A 21,349-nucleotide genomic window follows, 5' to 3' on the forward strand; every position below is an offset into this window, starting at 1 on the left:
CGAGCGTCCACGACGAAAAATCAGATACGCGGTATTCTCTCCCAGGCGTGTCAAACTTGGGGCGCAGATATAAAAGTCGGCCGCGATATTTTATACGAGCATGTCGGCTATCGACCGCGTCGACGTACCCCGATCGACGATAAGACCGCGCGAGCGGTCGGCCACAAGTTGGAAGGAGCTTTTTATCCACGGCACGCATCTACGGAACGAAGAAACGACAGCGGCGCGAAGCAGACGAACGTGTAAAGGGCGAGAAAGAGGCCGGCAGACCCTCTTCGCCTCTCCTCTTCGGACGCGCCGCGTTATTTAGTGCCGAGCATCGCCGAGCGCCATGCTTAAGTGCTCCGTTGACTTACATCCCTTCGTGACGAGCCAGACTAAAGGAGCGAAATGTTTTGTCGTTCCGTCAACGAGCGTGATGGAATATCAAGAGCAAAGTGAAGCGACCGAATTTATTGAGCGCGGCCAAGATGCATATAAATAATTATTATAAATATATTATACATCTAATATATGCGAGGTAAAGAATTTGCTTGTTTTCAAAATCATTCCAGTTTCGTATCAAAATTTTTAAAAAATAAAAGAATTAAAAAAAGCGAAAAAGAGTAATAAAAAATTATGTGTGTTACATTCATAAGCAACGAGAAATAGATCTTCATCTTTCAATCAAATCTAATCGCGTAATGATTATTTTCATTAGAGCATACATTGCTGAGATAAGTAAGGGAGACTATATGGAGATCCAAATATGGCGATTCGTCCAATTGACTGCTTTAAGTAAGTACAGACTTGTTCGTTTCTAAGCATTTGATATTGTTATAGTCGGCTGAAAACGCAACGGTCGTCTTAACACGGCCTCGTACACATGTTCCTAGAGGATGGCGCACATGAGGTGGTAAATATCGGGAAAGAAGTGAGAGAGGGCAGTTGGTTGTGATGGAAACGGCATTCCATCAAACCAGGTTCCATCTTACCTATGTCTAAGCTACGGTTTAAGCTACGTATCTCTCTACCGCATCTTTCTCTTCTCTCTCTTTCTATCTGTCTAAGATTTTTTCCTTTTTTCTGTTCGCCTACACTCGATTGGTGTGGAATTGGCTGCGAACGTATATATCTGTTTGCTGCGACGAAAATATATGCAAAAATATAAACGACCGGATAGCTATTTGAAATGCTTTGCAACATCCAAGTTAGATACACTATCTCTAAAATTATTAAATCAAACCGAGTAGATCAAAAGCAGGCTTTGCTATTTCATCAGCCGAAATTCTCTCGCTCATTTTGCGTAAAAGATATTGCCCGCGGAAATCACAGTGTTGCGCTAAACGTAACTTTGTGTTTGAAACAGCCACAATAGCACAATTCAATTATAGTATGTAAAATGACAGTTGACGAGGAAAGCGTGTTATTTACAATGGCGTCAATTCGCGGGCTACTGTAAAAGCATCCTTAAACGAGGAAAAGCATCCTTAAAGCGACCGTTTAATAGCGTCTTATGTGCTTCTCGTGATTTTGGAGAGATTGGGGATCGACGTGGAAACGTTAGCCTCCGACTGTGAGAAAGGTCGACGACGCGACGCCGAATGGGCGCGTTGACGTGGCTCGATGGATGCATTTTTAACGTAACCAAAATAGCGGCGGGAGCACGGTATTCGGAATAGCTTTTGAAGAGAGCGGCAGAGAACAAGTTAAAAGGATCTAAAGAAAGAGAGAGAGAGAAATAGTAATGTAGAAATGGACAGACAGAAAAGGATAGGAAAAGAAAGAGCGAGAGAAAGAGATCGAAAGGCAGACAAAATAGCGACAGCTGCGACAAAGACGACGAAGACGTTGAACACGACTATAACTTGGTACCGAATTCTATTGCGTTCTTTCTTCAACGCTTTGTAGAAAAATCCCCCAAAAAGCATCATCTAAATTTCTTATTTCCATAAAATTTAATATTAATAAACATTAATAATATAAAAATCATTAATATTGCAAGAGCAAGCTCTTAATAAGGAGAATCATAGAGGCTTGGGACTTTTATAACGCAACGATGCGATACAAGATATACGTAAGGTCGCGGGAGAGAACATGTTTACGAAGCTAGAAGTTCCGAGGTCAGGCAGACATCTAGAACGACACGGCGATATCGACAGTCGGCCGAAGTCGTAAACCTAACCCCTTATGGCGGTGTGCAGTAACGCCTCGCACGTTGCTATCTCACGAGAGGCCAAAACGAGAGTGAGCCGGCGAAGGAAAGGGAAGAGTCGCGCTGTTCGATATGCAGATAGAAGAAGTAGGTGTTAGAGTGTGTAACGTCGCACGAAAGACCCATCGCGTGGGCGAAACGTCCCGTTACTTTACGATTATTTTACAGCCGACCGTCATCGATGTCGCTACAAAGTCGCAAGAAAAAAAAAGTAGAGACGACCAACTTGAAAACGAAGGAACATGTAGCTTCGATACGTGACATTGGTCGAGGGCGCATCGTTGAAGCGAAGGTTCGTAAAATGCGAGAAATTGTAGCTTGTGCGATCTGCGTTGCATTATACGGATAAAAAACACTATACATGTCTGACTAGAATAATGTTAGGAAATTAGAAATGTGCCATTCGTAAATACTTGACGAGTTGAAAAATTAAGAAATAAAATATATAAAAATGCACAGATATAAATAAATTCTTATTTTCTATCAAGAAATTTTACATATTTAATAAGTAAAAAAATTTCAATATGTAAAAATGGTTCAAATAATATAAATCAAATAAGAAGCAACTCAAAGAAGAACTCCGCTCCGGGTCTTTTTTAAATAAGAAAAGCATAATGTTAAATAATAGAATATAAAACATAATATTATGCTCCAAAGCAGAGTCGACAGCACACTTTAAACATATATTTTTGCGCTTCTTATTGCATGTAAGTGGAACAATTTTATAAAGTTTCCATCACAATATATATCACGCATCATTATTTACGTTTTCATTTCCCTTCTTTTGCTTCTTATTAGATTTACACATTTAATTCATACACAAAAGAATCACGTATCAGTATTAAAAATTCAGTTTGAAACGTAAGCAAGAACAGTAAAAGGCACGAAACAAAAGAAACGCAAGGCGATTTGCGTCTTGCGTATCGAAACAACAAACTTAATATCGGTTACGAGGACGATCAACGAGGGGTCGAGCGATCGAGGGGACTGTGGCGCGTGGATCGTACGACCTCGTAAATCAATGAGCGCTCAGATTGCGCTCGTATTAGCGCCAGTTTTACGGCGCACTTGAAGAGATAGATTAAGTACAGATGTGACCTTAACGCCGATCGACAGAACCAGGTTGTCGGTGGTCGCGGCCGTTAACGATTAATACAATGCTGTCGCCCTATTAAAATTAGAATGAGATATTTACAGCGTGACTTGGCTGCGATTAACTGGATCGTCGATCCAGGACATTGATCCTTCGCGTGTCAGCGTCTCGTGCTCGCGCTGCTGCTCCGCTCGGAGATTATGTAAAAGATATTTTAAGGCCCGCGACCCCTGTCTTTCTTCTCATGATTAATGAAGACGACGAATTTATAAAGATACCGCTACCGATGTCAAGGTCATCGTAATGTCTTAACGTCACTCCGAGCACCTCGCACGCTCTAGACATTACCTCTCCACGATATTTGCATCGAGTATTCAATCATTTGTCTTTAATGCCATGCGCGATATTTTTTGCAACTCCCGAAATACACGCTAAACATTGTCGTGATATAATAAAGGATTGTTTTATCGATACTCCGATATTCTCATCGAGTTATCAAGTAAGAAACGCTCGCCGTAAACTCGCCTACCGTCAATTTGCATCGCGCACACGCGCATAAATGTCCGTGAACGCGAAAACAACGACTACAACACGGTACCACGACTGCAACGTCGTCGCGTATGTAAATGCGCGGAGGCACCTGCACAGTGATAAATTGATTATTCCCGACCCTTCCTCTCGAGTCTCTTCCTTCTCCTACCGGTGCGGCGATTCTCTCGAGACCTCTTGAGCAACGTGACTGCTCGATCGGCCTGCCTTTAGGTCGCATTATAATAAATACATAATGTCGATATTTTATATTTTACGCAGGCAGAATTTAAAGAATACCATAAACAGTACCCTTGGGCATCGAGCCTGCAATTTCGCAAATTTTTTAAAATATACGATGGATAGGCGGTCCAGTTAATCGTTGCCTACGTATTACATCGAAATTGATCTAATTTTTTTACAAACTTAAATAGTGCTATAAATACATAAATAGGGTATTGATAAATATCTTAGTTATACACTTAATTTATTGCTTTTAAATGATTGCGCGTGCAGAAATATTAATATAAAATTCTTAAGTATGTATATAAAATTACAAGACTCGATTAAACTTTTCGATCCACAAATTAAATTTGAAAAATGATACATACCGAATTTCAATCTTAAATCTAAATTGCAACGAAAAATTATCCGTCTTTTAATTATGCTACGTAGTTATCGAATCTGGCGAGGAGATACAAGATATAGATCAGAGTGCGGCGCGCGTGATCGTGTCATTTCGGTAACCGAGTCAATACGCCATTGAAACACTCGATGCCGAGTCGTCGAGTGCCTCGTAGAAGCGCGCGTTGCGTGCACGTTGCATCCGTGAAGGGAAGATTAGGGGCAGCAAGGGGAGGGACGGGATTGCATTGTTTCTCTCGCCGTGGCAATCTGTTGTCGGCCCTCTTCATTCGAGTGTCCTCGTTCTCCCTTCACCATCGCTACGCCACCAGCATCACCATCGGGCCACGGTACGGCATCACCACTACTCTGCAACCGTCTAGTTTCATCGCCCGTCGCGGCGCCCGCTACTTTTCGCCGGCTTTAGTCGAGTGCTTAGACTTTTCGACCACCCTCGAACCGACCCTTCGAGCAACAGCGAACGTCGCTGTACCGCCCCCCCTCTGCTTCTGACTACACCCTTCAAGCGTCGACAATTAGTTTCCCATTGACCTATACCACGCACCCTCGACGGTACACCTCGCGAAAGAATCAAACCGGAACAACAAACAAACAAAGGACCGCTTAATTCAAGGGTAACGATGAAAACCGTCGTCTGTATTTACGATAAATCTACTTCTATTATTACCCGCGCATTTTTATCTAACATTAATTGAATACGAGAGAGATCTAATCTACAAATTTTATAAAATTTATTCAATACAGAAGACTTTAACATATTTGTTTCTATATTCACATTTCGTCAATTTCAGGATAATGATATATTCATTTTTAATGAAAGATGGTTAAAAATATGTTATTATATTGTGCTTGACAAATACGCGCGCGTTTTAACTCCACCCTTCAGGTTTGACTCGAAGAAGTCATGACCTCATTACCGAATCGTATACGCAATCAGCATTTACGACGTTAGTGCCGGTCCGTGTGCGTAGCCATATGTGTCTGACACCGCCGATACCAGGCGATACCAGTCGAGGGCACGTGTTGGTCATGAGAGCCGGTGTGTCATGTCCGGCAGGTAGCCGAGAGTGTGTAACACACGAGACAGTTCCTGTGCATCTGTTTCGCTCTCTCGACGTTATAATTAAGGGAGGGGAAATAAAAATCGTGCAGCGCTAATTAACGATCTCTAAATGTCGAAATCGCCGTATTTTGTTAGACATTGTTCGATCATGTTAAATCATTCGCGATTCGAACACGATTGGCGGCGAACGAGGAAGAAACGCGGAATCGACTCGCGCTGCACAAATCCTTGGAACAATTAATAGGACAGGGTGAAAAACAAGCTCCGAAGAGATAACGGCGAGAGATACGCCGTCTGGTCCAACATCATGAATGATAATTTGACATCTCAATTATAAGATACTTCGATAAAATAAAAATTTGCGATTAGAAGTAAATAAGGAATCATTAAGATAAATAGTATATTTATATATCAAGAATTTTCGAAATTTTCCATATCTCACACTACTTTTAAATTTTATACAAATAACTAAATATTTTATATCTCCATATATACTGATATTGCTTCTAATCATGTATAATTATGCAATTTTTGCGAAATTAATTATATATTTTTCCGCATTGCGCATATACTGCGTAAAAAATGTTCAACTATGTCCAATAAAGTACTGTACTATACATTCTTGCCGGAATTTGTATATAAATTCGGATGAAGAAAAAAGGGGCGTAGAGAGAAGACTGTGATCCGATAAAAAAAAATACAATGAGAAGATCTTGTACTTGTGGATTGTACGCGATGGGCCTCATGTACGACGGAATGTAATATCGTAATAACACAGCGGGCGTAGTGGCAATATCATTCAGAATGTACGCCAGGCCCCGATGTACAACGATGTAAACGCATCAAGTGCCTCGATGCGCGTTCTAATAGATGCACCTCTCTCGTACCATGCCCTTTAACAACGAGCTATACTTTACTTCGCCGATCGAACACGGCATCGGTGGACTGTTCGATACTCGCCCTACCGCGACGTATGCAATATCGCGACATCGACACAAGCAAGGAAAGTTGCAAAGTCTAAGATCATATATATTTCATCGGTGGAATTGTGATCACACTTGCAATAAGATGCGAAGAATGTCAGCACGCGAGAATTCACGATTCGCGATTCACGAACAGACGATTCACGTTCATCGTCTAGCGTTAAATTTTCTTCCTCTTTCTTTTTTTTTCTTTGAGAGAAATCGGCGATGCTCTATGCCGCCGTGAAAGGGCTGCATCAAACGACGTCGGCGCGAGTTACGCGGCAGAAAACAAAATGCAATTAACGACAATGGCCGCGTCTGTTCATTAGCATTTTTTTACGTGCTCGCTCGCGGCTTTTGTTCTATTTTCATTTCGTTCCATCACGGCGATCTACCGGCTCTCCTCTCTTTTCTACGGCCAGCCACTTCGCTCCATCGCCGGTGCGCGCTTCATCCCTTCGCCTCTTCACCTTCAGCGTCCATTGTTGTCGGCAATGGCGGTGCGCTCATTGTGCTCCGACACAATAATAATTGCGCTAATGATCGCGCTCGAAAAGTGCTTCGTAATCGGTGTGGTGGAGGGACCGATCCTTTCAGACTCTTTAGCCCCGTTCCTTAAAGTAACTACCAACGCGATAAAACTTTTCGCTCGATAAAAAAAGAAGCGATGAAAAAATTACAAATCGAAATCCATGCGTGTAACAGACGATATGTGCGCCAACGACCGAGATAACTCTCAAAAATTAATACTACTTTTAAATATACGACCTTCTGTATTCGCGCGCGCAGAGAAAATCGATTGAAATTTCGCATGATTTCAAATATTAGACATATCGTATAATAATATAAAGGAAAATAATGCGCAGACACAATCTCACATGCGTAATTTAAATAATTACGACTAAGCAAAGACCGACGCGGGCGATGCACAAAGAGGCAGATATGCCCGGAAGCGATCGCCGGGATCGAAGGACGAAAGAAGGGACTAGAGAAAAAGGGCCGTAGGTCCATTAAGCCGTAGCTTCTCATTCCGCGAGCGGTACTCTCTCGCGTCGGTGCTCAACCACATATTAAAGGGATAATGTAAGCGCGCGCCCGCACGTGTGTGCACGATTCGTACGTACCTAGAATGTGCGTTAACGTACGAAAGCGGGTAGGATACGCCACGCGGGGCACTCTCTTCATTTCCAGGCTGTCACGAGCAGAAGAAGATTCGGCCTGCGTTTGACAGCCCCAGGGTCTGGGTTGGGTGCTGCTGCTGCTGCTGGTGCTGCTGTTGCTGCTGCTGCTGCCGCCGCCGCCGCCGCCGCTGCCGGGGCTGGGAGAATCGTGCAGGGGCACGTTGGAGGTGGAGGGTACACAGTAGAGAGAATCGGGAGAAGGGGGAGGGAGAGATGGGAGAGAGGAAGTTGGCGTGTGCCCATGTGCCGGTACTACCGATTATACCGTATACTGCATCGTACTGCTACATCGCGAAACCACCCCTTCTACATTCCCCCTTTTCTCTTACACGGCTTTAACTCGCCCTCCGCCAGCACTCTTTTAGCTGTATTCATCTCCCCCGCAAAAAAATTGTGAAAGCAGACCAATACAGTCGAAAGAGAGCTACCTGCGTGCGGGTATCTCCTTTCCTCCATTAATATCGGTGATACATCGTATTTCTCTTTTTTTTCTCTTTCGAGGGACAAGCGAGATGCGATCCTTTCGTAAATTTTACGTTTTAATTACTCTTCCGTTGAGTTCGATTGCCTTTGTCGCGTCCAATGTTCGATTATGAGTTTCGTAAAAACGAACGAACAATCAAATTACGCGCGGTTTAGATTGAAGTTTAGATTGAATCATTAAGCAAATGGAATATCGCATTGAAGTATACCGTTGCCAAAGGAACCAGGTGTGAATTCATAATTACTTTACATAGGAAATAGCCTCGGCATATTTACACACAAAGAGAAAACGCACTCATTAATGACTGTAATGCAAAACTGCTGTGAGTCGACTAGTATCAAAAAGAATATGCAGAAAATATTATCCAAAAGAAATCTCGAAAAAACATTTGCGAAAGCAATCTCCCCACGAAATTATTAATTTTATACGTTTCCGTTTTCCTCTTTTTTTAAATAATTATCATTTATGTAATGACAGATGTATAAGAAAATTCCTTTTTTTATCTTAATTGAATAAAAAATAAATATATACGTGCATTGCGCACATATTAATGTACAATGTGTAATTGTAATAAATATTGTTAATACAATATATTAGATTTCCTCAATAGGAATATATCAGTCCATTACGCGCATCTGCTTCATCGGGGGATCCTTTGCATGATGGACTATCGTCGACCGGATTTTCATATCGTGAAAAATATAGCGGTACCTTTATATGCTTACGATAGAATTATTTTCACGAGAGAGGCGAAGAAACGAGGAGAGAAAATATCGTAAAAGCGTAGAGGCGAAGGGAAAAAGAATTTGAGAGAAAAAAAGGAGAAGAGGAATGAGCGCCGAGTAGAGGATCCGGGATCGAAATTCGGAGGACCAACGAGATTTCCGATGGAAACTGAAAACACGCGTGGAGCAGACGGGTTACCGGGAGAGAGCAGATGCAATGACGGCTGCTGTTTAATATCGGTGCCGCACATGGGCGCACTCCGAGACACATTTCACTAATATTGCAGCCAGCCAGCCAGCCAGCCAGCCAGCCAGCAGCCAGCCAGGCAGCAAGCGGCAGCTAACGGAGACGGCGCTTCCCAGTCGCGCACGCTTTACATATCTCTCGGCGCATTAATATATTCAACACATATGAATATTGCAGAGGGACCGAGAAATACATAGGAAGCGAGATGGAGAAAGAAAAACAGAACGAGAGAGAGAGAGAGAGAGGGAGAGGGAGGGATAGCGAGAGGCAGACAGAGATGATGTACTCGCCAGCTAAACCATTGTACCTATCTTGGGCTTCATGAAATCTGCAGTTCTCGCTTTCGCTCTTTCACTATCTCTCTATCCCTGTCTCGCACTCCCTTCGCCTCTCATTGTTCCGCGACAGAGCTTTGTGCTTTGTGCCTCTCGCAACTCCGGAACTATTTCCGTGGCTTTGAATAAGGAACTAATGAATACGAACTGTGGATGGTGGCAAGCTTATATATTCCCCGACATGTATCACGTTTATCGTACGCGCGCGCTCTTCTTTCGCGTTCGATTCCATTTCCTTTCTCGCATTATTAATGTATAGTGGTCTTATCGAAAAAAAGTGATAATCAAGAACTTTAATCTGAAAAAATTAATACAATCTAGAGTAAAGATTGATAATTTCCGCGTTCGCGACCGTCAATCACGAGCAATTTTAACCTATAGCATCCTCTCGAATCTGTTTCTCTACCAACTATCTTCGCCGATGCGTTCCAGCTGCGCCATATAGTTTCGGCGAGAGGTTTTCGAACGAGGCATTTTCTACCTCCATGGGAAACCAATTACCCTCCCACCCTCTTACAAGAATGGCCGCCCCTTTGGGACGATGGTATGCAAGAGTCCAGTGCGCGCGCGTGCATACGTTCGAGAGTCTCGGGAACACACGCGTGACAACGTAACGCGTGCACATAATATATAGATATATGTATGTATACATATGGAACATGAACGTGAGTACGAAGTCACGTTCGTATTTTCACACAAATGTTTCGCTACACGTATATGTATATGTATATATATATATATATATATATATATATATATATATATATATATGTGTGTGTGTGCAGACACGTATGTGTGCGTCCGACTCCTTGGCAATAGAGGCTGGAGAGGACTGAAAGGAGAAACGGAGAAAGAGAAGACAGGCTGGGAAGAACGAGAGAGAAGCAACGGTGATGGATCGTCCAATCAGTGCCGCGAGATGGAGCACGAGAGAAACGGAGCGAGTGAGAAGGCGAGACCAGGAGAGAATCTTCTCCACCTATGGCATGGTACGCGGTGAACGATGAAAAAAAAGAGAGAGAGAGGAAGAGCGACAGAGAGAGAAAGAGAGAGGGAGAGGTCATGGTCGGGTCGGTCTCTTGCTAATCGAAGAACACGAGGTGGCCCTGTGGCGGTTCCGCGCGAGAGAAACTCTACCTCGGCTATTCTCCTCTGCCATCACCTATCGCTGGACCGGCTATTGTGTAACTTGCTCTCGACGAAGCAACGAATTCTCTTCCGCCAGACCGATAGTCGTGATCTCGAGTTTCCCTGATATCGCTCGATAAAACTCCAATTAATTCATATTTTCGCTTTGCGAACTTTTTATTTTCGTCTCTTTTTACGGAATCCTCCCTTCCACGCTTACATCTTTTATTTTATTTTACATCATTTTATTTTATTTCTATTTTTATTTCGTTGCCCCATTATTTGACTGACATATCTTTTTCATTAATTTCCTCAATAAAAAATAAAGATTAAAAATAAAGTTTTAAGATTACTCATATACTTTCTTCCTCAAGAACTTGAAGAAAAATTACTAACGCATTGTTATTGCCATTTTGTCAATATAACCGAATATTTATTTATTATAATTATAATCAAACAATTGTTGACATGTATTAATATAATAAAGCAAGAGATTATCTTCTCCCACACACGCGAATAATTTTGTACAAAACCGGGTTGAGCATTTATCCGTATTGTATCGATTACGTGACAAGGCTATGGTTGCTTGCTCCTGGAGGAATCGCGGTGTACCGAGACAAACGGAACTGCGGTCGAAAGGGTTGAGTCCAAGGGTCGCGAGCCGCGAGGTTGAACATCGCTCAAACTACCGCGTACAATACCGGCGAGGATCCGCGTTGCGGAGGAGCTTCGTCGACGAATGTTTGCACGCGGAACGCCACGAAAGGATACCCGCAATGGCGTAACGAGATAATCAAACGAGATATTGGTATAATCGCGCAAACTTTCTTTCATTACTCTGTTTTCTCAGCTTACATAACGATCTAATCGAGGGAATCATATCCTGCTTAATTGCATTTATCTTACATCTCTTTTTGCAACGTTCTCTATGTTTCGCTTCTTATATATCGAGATTAGCAAAGTCACTTTATATGGATTATACGATAACCGTACGTATAGATATACGTGATACGATCGTAAATTTTTTTGTCGATGAAAAAGCTAAAAACACACTCGTTACATACGTCAAATCTCGCGAAAAAGTCTCTATTGCATAAACGCAGGGCACAATTTATCGACGCTACGAATCCAAGATTATTGCCAAAATAAAATGAATTTTTTATTTACAGATGGAATTATATTACATGATGTTTAAGGTGCTTTCAACATTTTCCATTTATAATTCTTTTCTCTCGACTCTTTTTGCGCCTTTAATTAACAAACTTTGCCAATTATGATATTAATGAACGACAATGACGACCGTGGAGAAAGTATATATCCCATTAGACAAAAAGCAAACACGAAGTGCGGCAACGAATGTATAACCCGAATGATATATCTAGCTACGTCGATTCTCTTTCATCACCCATAGACACCCGAAATGCACTGCGGGAGATTGAAAAATGATTTTCTAGCAACGATGTAGCACGAGCTACGCCACTGTGCATAGAGTGGCGAAAGAGAGGAAGAGAGTGAAGAGAGAGCGGCTAACAATGGCCGCCAACCAAAACATCCGATAAATCTAACCGGCCCGGACCTCAAGCCCCGAGGGGTTTTAAACTCTCTCACCCCAAACGCCAACGCGGGCGCAACCCTTACATTACGTTACACACTCACGGAAAAGGGAGCCATGCCGTGTGCTATTGCAGGGCGAGATACGAGGGAGCGGCGAGAAGGGAGGAGGGGGGAGGGGGTGCACAGTACGGTAGTTCGGCGCGATGGGAACGGCGAGAGGAGAGAGACGTAATGTGCGACCCACGAAAAACCAAACCGAGAGAATTCCACCCGTCTACCTCCGTTCACCTCCTCTTTCACCTCCGGCATTCATCGCTCCCCGTCTCGGCTAACCTCCTTCTACCAGTAAACGTAACGAGATCTGCCCGCGCGCGAGCGGTCGTGTACCGGTTCTGACGAAATTTCGACAAATTTGTTTTGCTACCGCATCCTAATTCGTTTTGTCCCACCCTGTTCGAAGCCGCGGTCGAAATTCCGTCTCAACGAACGCGAAATTGCGATGGAAGTTACTCCAGCTCGGAGACTTTGATTAATGATTATAAATAGAATTCATCGAGACTCGAGATGTAAAAATATTTTGCATTTCATTTTCATCAAATCAAGTCGCAAAGAGATAAGCTCGGGAACGAAAACGCGAGGAAGATCGGACCAACTTTCGCAGCGATCGTGTTTACAATGATCGGAGAAAAATCGCGACGTCAGTCAGGACGTGCCATTTCGAACGCGTTCTTACGAAACTCGAAATAACACGAGAGAGACGTCGGCAGATATCTCCGTCGCCGCGCTCTTCGTATAATAGACGGCGAGACGGAAATATGCAGTCAGGGAAAACGCGGAGGCACGCTAATGTCGTCGTCGACGCAGAAACTTGACTCTCGTCGCGCGACGTATCGAGAGTTAAACGACGCCTGGAATCTCGGGATTCCTCGACAGTCGCGCATAATCAGACTCGTCTACGATATTCCGCGCCCAAGCTGAGTGGCGAACCGCGTTTCCGCGTCGAAGAATGTCGATAGTTATCGACTAACGTATGCAACTTTGACGTGCTGCTTGCTTAAAGAGTATAGAAAAGTGTAATTTATAGTTGGGAATGTGCAGAAAAAAGCTCGTCGAATGATAAGATGAATAAAAAGTGTGGGTCGTTCCTTCAAGATTACACGATGTTTACCTCTCTACAATAAAACAACGAAGGATAATTCTATATATAGATAAAAGTAAACGTATACATTTACTGTAAATTTGGTATTTTACATCCATCTCGAAAACGTAATTCGCGCTATCATTTGGAACGTGTCAACGCTATCGCCGAATCGAATGAAATTTTGCAATCGCGCGTCGCCATTAAATACCTCTCGTTATTCGCGCGCTACATCGAGATCGACTCGATGCTCCTGAATACGGAAAAAAGGATTCACGTGAGGCCGCGCGAAACGAAGGTGGAAACGAGAAGAAAAAGTAAAACCCTTTCTCTCTGGACGATGCGCGAGCCCAAGTCCGCCCCACCTTTCCTTTACAGATCGGCTCGAGAGGAGCGGCGTCCGCGCGGCCGTTTGCTCGCTCCGTGGGCGGAAGGAAGAGGTCCAGATGAGGAGAACGAGGAGGACGAGAGGCCAGAAAGAGGGACAGACAGGTCGGCCCGAGAGAGGAACCCGCGGCTGCCATGGTTACCGTCGCATTCCCGCCTCGCCTCGTTGCCATGGAGACGACGGCATCCCCTGGTCCATCTCGTTCTCCTCTCACCGCTCTTTCCGCTCTCTCGCTTTCTCTGCTCCGCTCGCACGACAAGCCGGCTCGCTCGCACTCGCGAAATTCCGTCTTCCTCGCTCTCGAGGCGCCAATCTTCTCTCCGACGACGACGGGCGGCTCGTTCTCTCGCCCTCGCTCCGTCCTTCCTTCGCGGAGGATACCGGAGAGAGGGAAGTCGAAAAAGAGAGAAACGGACGGGAGAGACAGCCCGTGGACGTGTACGCATGCGCGATACTTGGTCCACCGCGATATCGAGGCTCGATGACTTTCCGGAACAGTTTGATCACTTATCAAACGCGAATCACTGACGCAACCTCGTAATACACTCTTGCACGATACTTATCTGTGGCATTCGAGAGGATCTTGATGTCCCTCCAACAGGATCGACGCAATGTCGCTCCTTGAAGCGAGATCGCGCATGCGTGATAGAATAGAACGAAAAGACGGAAGTATGATATCAAAACATTTTTTCTTTTTAAATCTTTGCTCCACTCATTATCTTTTTCAAAACTATTGTAACGTATAATATCGTTCGATTTAGCTTACATGTATATTCGGTATCGATAGGGTGTAAGCGCGTGAGATATTTTCGATTATATTCGCCGGTATCTATGCGAATCGAGTTTAATTTGGAAATAATAAACGGAACTTCCGGCGAATTGTCTACAATTTTGTACACTGCGTATGCTCGTTAACTATCGCCAAGCAAAATTATTCGCGCGCGAAACAAACGAGATGTAAAGCGTTCCGTTTCATAAACCGCGGTTCTGATTGGCCGTCGCGTCATCCGATATCAATATTTATTCAACGCGGCGAATGCCCGAGGCCGATTAAAACTTGTTTATACGGCCAACGATTCGCTCCTCCCACTGAACGCACACGAAGTGCACGCATAAAACGATCGCGCCTTTTCTCTTTGCCTTACGCATGGCACGCACGATTAAAAATGATTGAAGATTAATTCAGGCGAGAGTCAAAATAAATTCACGCATCGTGAATGTCATTACGCGCAGCTTTACACTGTGTATTACGCCCTTGAAAAGTATTATAATTAAATATGCTGGTAGATGAAAAAATTAATTGCTTCCAAAAAAAATTGCAGAGTCGTGCAATCTTTAAAAGGCACTTAATTTTTGCAATTATTATTCATGTTATTTGTTTATTCGACTCATTGTCAGAATTATTTTTCAACGCTCTGAAATTCCCTCAAGCGTAAAAGTTAACAAAAAATAGCAGTAACAATTGTACAAATAAAATGACAAAAAGAGCAAAATACAAAAGAGTATATACATAAATTTTGCGATCAAAATATCGAAATTATACATGCAATTGAAATAGAAAATTACAGAAAAAAATGTTTAGAGAGCTTTTAAAAATTTTACAAGTAAATGAGAGAAAGAAAGAGCGGATGAAAAATAATATCAATGGAAAAAAATAATAATCGAAAAAATAATAATTATTTTTTACTGTTAAAAGATTATTGAATAATGTCAAGTTCTAACAAAAATTCATAAAAATTAATATGAAAATTTATTACATTTGATGATGCAAACGAACGATTGATGTGATATCATCTTCGCGTCTAAAAAAAATCTCTTAGAAATCACTGCAACGTATAAGCGCGTTACGTACAAGACAAAGTATTATATAATTGAAATTGATACAACGAATTTTTATTATTTCGAGATTGCTAAATGCAGTTTTTGATTGAGAGCGTCGCGCTTATACACATGTGCAATGACAAGAAATGTTAAAAAATAATTTGAGATTTATACGAAGAACTCGACTTACCGGGACTGCCGAGGAAGACGGAGGAATAAAGGACACCACGACGTGCGTCGCTCGCCGCACGTTGCGCGTCAGGCGGCGAACTCCATTCTCTACGAGGACACCATTTACCTGAAAACATTTTTTTTTCATTGTTAAAAGAAAAATTATTACAACATAATTATGATAAACTTAGTTTCTCAGTCATCCCATTTGCCATTCGTTCTTTACGACATTAATAAACATATATATTTGTAAGAAGCGCGATTGCGTTAAAACCGGATATCTTGCATTTATGCACACCTTCAGCAAAGGTATAAAAAACTTAATGTTAGAGAGGAACGGTAAATCTATAAATTTCCATTTTCAAATCAACCAACGTCGTTGATACGCTTTAAATGCATTATAGCAAAGAAGATATTATCAAGTTTGTGATTTGAGTTATGGAAAAAATTCCTCAATGAATTTTTTCGAGATAAAACGTCGACGATTACAACGCCGCATTCGAAATGATGTAGAAAAATCGTACCGGTAGCACGAAATAGCCTGTTTTCGTGTAAAAATAGATGTTCTCGTATCGATCCGCGCACGAAAACATTATGCGAATACCGCGGAGAAAAAGTATGCAGAAGAGGTCGATGTGGAGAAAGCAAAAGATTCGTGATGGTCGGCGTCACGACTTCGGTCAAACAGATTCTATCGCGTACTATGCTCTATATATGTATGCTATTATAGCGCTTATATTCTTTTTTCAGCGGCTAACATGCGACGTTAACTCTATGCGATTTACTCCACCAAGAATAATCCTACCAATTATGTAGATTATAGTAATTAGTTAAGAGTGTACAGGAAGCCACACTTATGTTGAATTGCGTGGCATTTATTCGTCGATTACATTATTCAAGCGTAGTATCAATCAATTTCGTCACGTGAACCTTGTGATCGAAAGAATATTTTATTCATACAAAATATTTTGCTTACGAAAAAAATAAGAGAATAATTTCTTATTTACTTCTTCGTGTAGCAAGGCAAATTCAATTTCTAGCTCCCATTTCCAAATGATTTATCAAGCGTTACTCGCGGTTACAATATTGCAATCTTCCACGTAAATCCTGCGATCGAAAGGTAAAAAGTATTTTACTTATAAAAAATAGTTCACCTAAAGAAACAAGACAATAATTTCTTATTTTTTTCTTGGTGCAACGCAAATTCAGAGTTTCTAGCTCCCAACTGATTTATCAAGCGCAGAGCACCACTCGCGGCTGCAGTATTGCAATTTTCCAGATGCGAAAATAGGAAAGGTATCTACTTTATTTCCAGGGAGATCCCGGCTGAATGAGGATACACGGTAAGAAAGGGTGGCGCCGGGGGATAAGAGTAAGCCGCGGAGCGAAGTAATTTCACACGAGAGAGTAGGGTCTCGCTGGGTGAGAGAAGATCCCGCGGAGCTATAGTCTTATCTCGGAAATATAGCGGGCACATCCCCCTGCGAAAATTATATTCTTGGAAAGCAGAAAATTGCTTCGCTTCAGCCCATCCTCTGTATAAGCGCGCATAGTGCACCGATATTAAGTTCTGTAACATTTTTGCATGCGATCAATTATCCCATTACCTTGCAGAGATGCACACGGAGACATAAATTTCAAATAAAATATGTGAAATCGAATCCTTTCGATGGATTCGACGGCAATTAATGCCGAATATCATTTCAAAGTCCGCGTTCAATTCGAGTATAACTGGCTCGCGCTTCAAACTAATGGATTTAAAAACGAATCCAACGTTGATTATAGTGTGCCGAGCGATGTGCGTTTAACTCTCTTGATTGTTACGGTCACGGTACGTCCCGTCAGTTTCTGGTGAAACGAAATGACAGGGCTGCGTCGGTGATTCGAAAATAATGGTTATTCCGACACGAGGGACAGCCGGGATCGTGTTAATGACAAGAGATTAGTGTCCTGGCACCTGATCCGTGGGCAAATCTATCGAAACAAACCTCTCTTCATCGATATCTTGTTGTACAAGTTAAAGAAACGTTGAAAGACGCAGGGATAAAGCGTCGATTGCTGAACGTTCGCGTGTAAATATCCAAAGTATGTTCTCGCTTCGACATAGAATATCTCGTTGACGGAGATTTCATCTTTCCGCGGCGCGAATAAGTGAATAAACAATATATCAGGATTATTCAAAGTCATTTGCTCGCGTTGCCGACCCATTACGCACCGGCAGACCATACGTCACGGCCATTTCGAAGTCCTCGGAGGCACAGGTCCTTTGGATACCTGTAGAATCCTAGGATATGGGGTGGGGCGAATGGATGGAGATTTATAGCCGCTAGGAGACAGGGTGTAATCATACACATCGCCCCATCAACTCTGTAACTGTGATTTACCGTGGGAATTCTAAAAAGTTCTGGAGTTTCTACCGTATTTTCACCCAAACTCTCCGAATTTCGGTACACGGCTATGACGACTGTCATATGTCAAATCTATGTGACATTCGTGAACGTATACGTCACGAAATGCTAAGAACGTTTTATTCGGACGAATGTATAAAACAAATTTTTGAAAAATCTTTTGCAAAAGAATAGAGCGAAACTGAGCTTGAAACAGAACAAGGATGAAAATATTATTTCTAAAATTTTGATAATATTAAAGATGAATGAAAAATTAATTTTGCATTTATCGCCTGCAAAATAATCATCGCATCTGGCAGCGAGCGCAAAAAATATTTTCTCGAAAGAAAAGAAGACTCGTTAGATGGTATCAAGTGAGACGTCTTCTTTGAATGATTACCGTAGCTAAATTGCGAGTTAACTTTGGTCTAACGGGTTCGTGTGTTCGCGACAGTCATGCCACAGGGCCGAGTCATGTATCGGGCAAAGCCCCGGAGGGGTACGATCGGTGGGAGGTGAATGGACCGTGATACGACGAGTACGTCATCTTTGCCGGCAACTGAATTTGTATAGCCACGATGCGCGACGCAAATTCCCGCTATGAGGCTTTATTTTTGCGCCCAACAACAGCTGACGGTTATAAATTGGAATGTAACGCGTCGGGCACGCGACGGACGTCGTTCGTCCCTTCCTGCGTCGCCGGAGATTTTTCCATAACTAACTGGTTTCGACAACGGAAAATTCAACGGTGCCACGCGTATTATTTCTTTTTTTTTAATCTTCGATAATCGTTGCAAGTTGTCGAGACTTTGCATATATATTAATACATTAAATTTAATTAAATACATTATGCAAAAATTCCTGAAAAAGATATTATTAATTTTATAAGCAATTTTCTTAAAAATATGTCTGCAGAAATGTTGATAATTATAAAAATTCCAGTATATATGTACTACGAAATGATTTCGCATCATCGATCCACGAGTCTTTCAGATCGAAATAAGGAGATTCGGAGAAGATGCCAGTACCCGGCTCTGCCGCTCATGGAGAGACTGTAGCGGATGTTATAAGATATAGGTGCGTACCCAATAACCCCATCACGTCGGAGATGCTTCCTCGGTATAAATAAATCAATATAACTCGCTTCTACCCTTAGACACCGCCCTCTTTCGCCGTAAGGAAGTGACGTATGAGGCTCGCATCCTCAAGGCGAGGGTTGAGGAGGCCACCCTGTTATTTCACAGTTAGGCTCGTCCCTCTCATACCCCTCTAACTCCCTCAACCATCTTCCTCCACCATCCAGACCGACCTGTATGTCCCTCGTGCCGCTTCCAAGCGCGCACGAGTCCCTGGGGAAGCTTTTGTCCTCGAGCTGTAAGCGACTTCCTGACAGGCCAAGTTTGCACCTGCTCTCCTTCTGGTTCGTCCATGTCTCTCTCTCTCTCCCTCCCTCCTGCTCTCTCTTCTTCCAGCCGCTCTCGGCATCTTTTTCGCTCGTTGTTTCACGTGTTGTTCTATCTTTCTTCCTCTCCCCTGCGCGAACTCCGCCTAATCTTACGTCGCCCGCACCACCGCCATCACCACCCCCTCGACGTTACCAACGCGTAATTTATTCGTTCGCGCGCGGGATGGGTATCCTCTCTCTTCGACTAAAGGTAATCCGTAGATCAGCGCGTCGAATAAACCGGGCGTGTCATTATATATGTTCGTCGAAATTATTTTCGAATAATCCTTGCCGTCGACACCTCAAACTCACTTATCTTAATTAAAATTACCCCTGCTACGGGACTCGAGGCGAATCGGATGTTTACGCGATTTACGGTAATAATGTCGGTGGTAAACTCACTCGCTTAAAGTGACAGGATTTGTAAGCTGTTTTCTGTGAAAATGTAGATTATTTATTATAAGGACGTCAAATCGCATTATATATAATGCATTGTATATCATTTTTAAATTTATATAATGCTCTAAAATTTGTATCAACATTTCTGCAGAAAAGAGTTTATAAATAAAGCAAAATTAAATTATAAAGCAAAATTGCCTTTTTTTAAAAACATATTGCGGAATAAACGAGTATTGTTTCAAGGTTGTTGGGCGATGTCGTGACGTAATTGTTATTTTCCATTTGCGAGCAGAAACACCGTCTTTCCCCGATAAATAGAAGGCGACGGACGGAGGTTTGCGTTCGCGTAGATGTCGGAGATGCCGGGTGATTAATGACGCCCGATAGACGTAATTTGTTGCGGCTTGCAAACTCAGGGATGCCGTTTCTCGGTACGTCTTTCAAATTCAAATTATTGATAAACAGGATGGTGTTTGTAACAGCCGGTACGAGATGCTGTCGGACGAAGTGGGACGACTTCACTAAGCGCGAGCGATACAGTAATTAATTTCAGACAGCATGTTACGCGATTTTCGTTATTTCGAGTCGGGATAGTTATTATGTATCTCATCTTTTAGTAACAGAAAATTCTTGCGCATGCGAACGGAAAGAGAAACTTGTAACGTGACAACATAATATGCGCGATTAAGAATTATATTAGTGTCGTATAAAATCATGCGTAGATATTGAACAAACTGATCGTTGAGCTAGACGTTATCGTATAGCGCATTAGATAATTATTCAGGTTTTGTAGATAATAATATACGTCCTCATTCATCTGCGCGTGAATTTAACATTAATTATAATCAGCACGAATGTAAAAAAACGCACGAAGGATAATTTAATCGAATTGAAACACTATAAGCTGTATCAATCGCGCACTATCTCGAATGAAAAGGCATAATTCTTAATTGGAATAAAGATACGAGAGTGATACGTGCGGTCGTTTAATCGTCGCGTTAAATTAAGTGTACCGCGAGTGTGTTTTCCGGTCGCGAATACAATGTTGTCGCGACAAACGGATGCGCGATTATCATTAAACGCGTAATAGCAAGAAACGGCGTAATGGAAACGGTCGAAGGGCCCGGACGGTCAAATCGGACGATAAGATCGGACAAAGGTGTTAACTTAACTTAACGGCGACAGCTGAGAACACCGGGCCTTCTTCGCCTCCTCCGCTTCCTCCATAAAACGCAAATTCACAATTAACACTCTTTCATCCGCGACAGCCGAATTTACGTTGGCACTTAGCATGTATAGCGATCGCGCACCTTTCGCTCGCATTTTAAGTCCTTATCGCGCGACACCTTCATTACACCTTCATTACACAGATACTGTTTCAAGAAGTATTTTGGAGTCTGAAATTACTCCTTTTTTTCTCAGAACCACCAGAGCGTTAAACAATCAAAACAGTGTTAAA

General features: G+C 42.5%; 1 protein-coding gene across 4 annotated transcripts in view; it reads right to left on the reverse strand.

Moving 5' to 3' along the window:
- Positions 1–21,349, reverse strand: part of LOC105252077 (homeobox protein homothorax) — a 376,959-nt gene that overhangs the window by 157,102 nt on the left and 198,508 nt on the right. For all 4 annotated transcript variants that reach the window (XM_025413054.1, XM_011259291.2, XM_025413053.1 and 1 more), the window contains exon 9: positions 15,680–15,787. In XM_025413054.1, the coding sequence (XP_025268839.1) occupies positions 15,680–15,787 (108 nt within the window). The remainder of the gene's footprint in view (positions 1–15,679; positions 15,788–21,349) is intronic.

The sequence above is a fragment of the Camponotus floridanus genome, unplaced genomic scaffold (genome assembly GCF_003227725.1).
Source record: "Camponotus floridanus strain SB8 unplaced genomic scaffold, Cflo_v7.5 scaffold6, whole genome shotgun sequence".
Taxonomy (NCBI): domain Eukaryota; kingdom Metazoa; phylum Arthropoda; class Insecta; order Hymenoptera; family Formicidae; genus Camponotus; species Camponotus floridanus.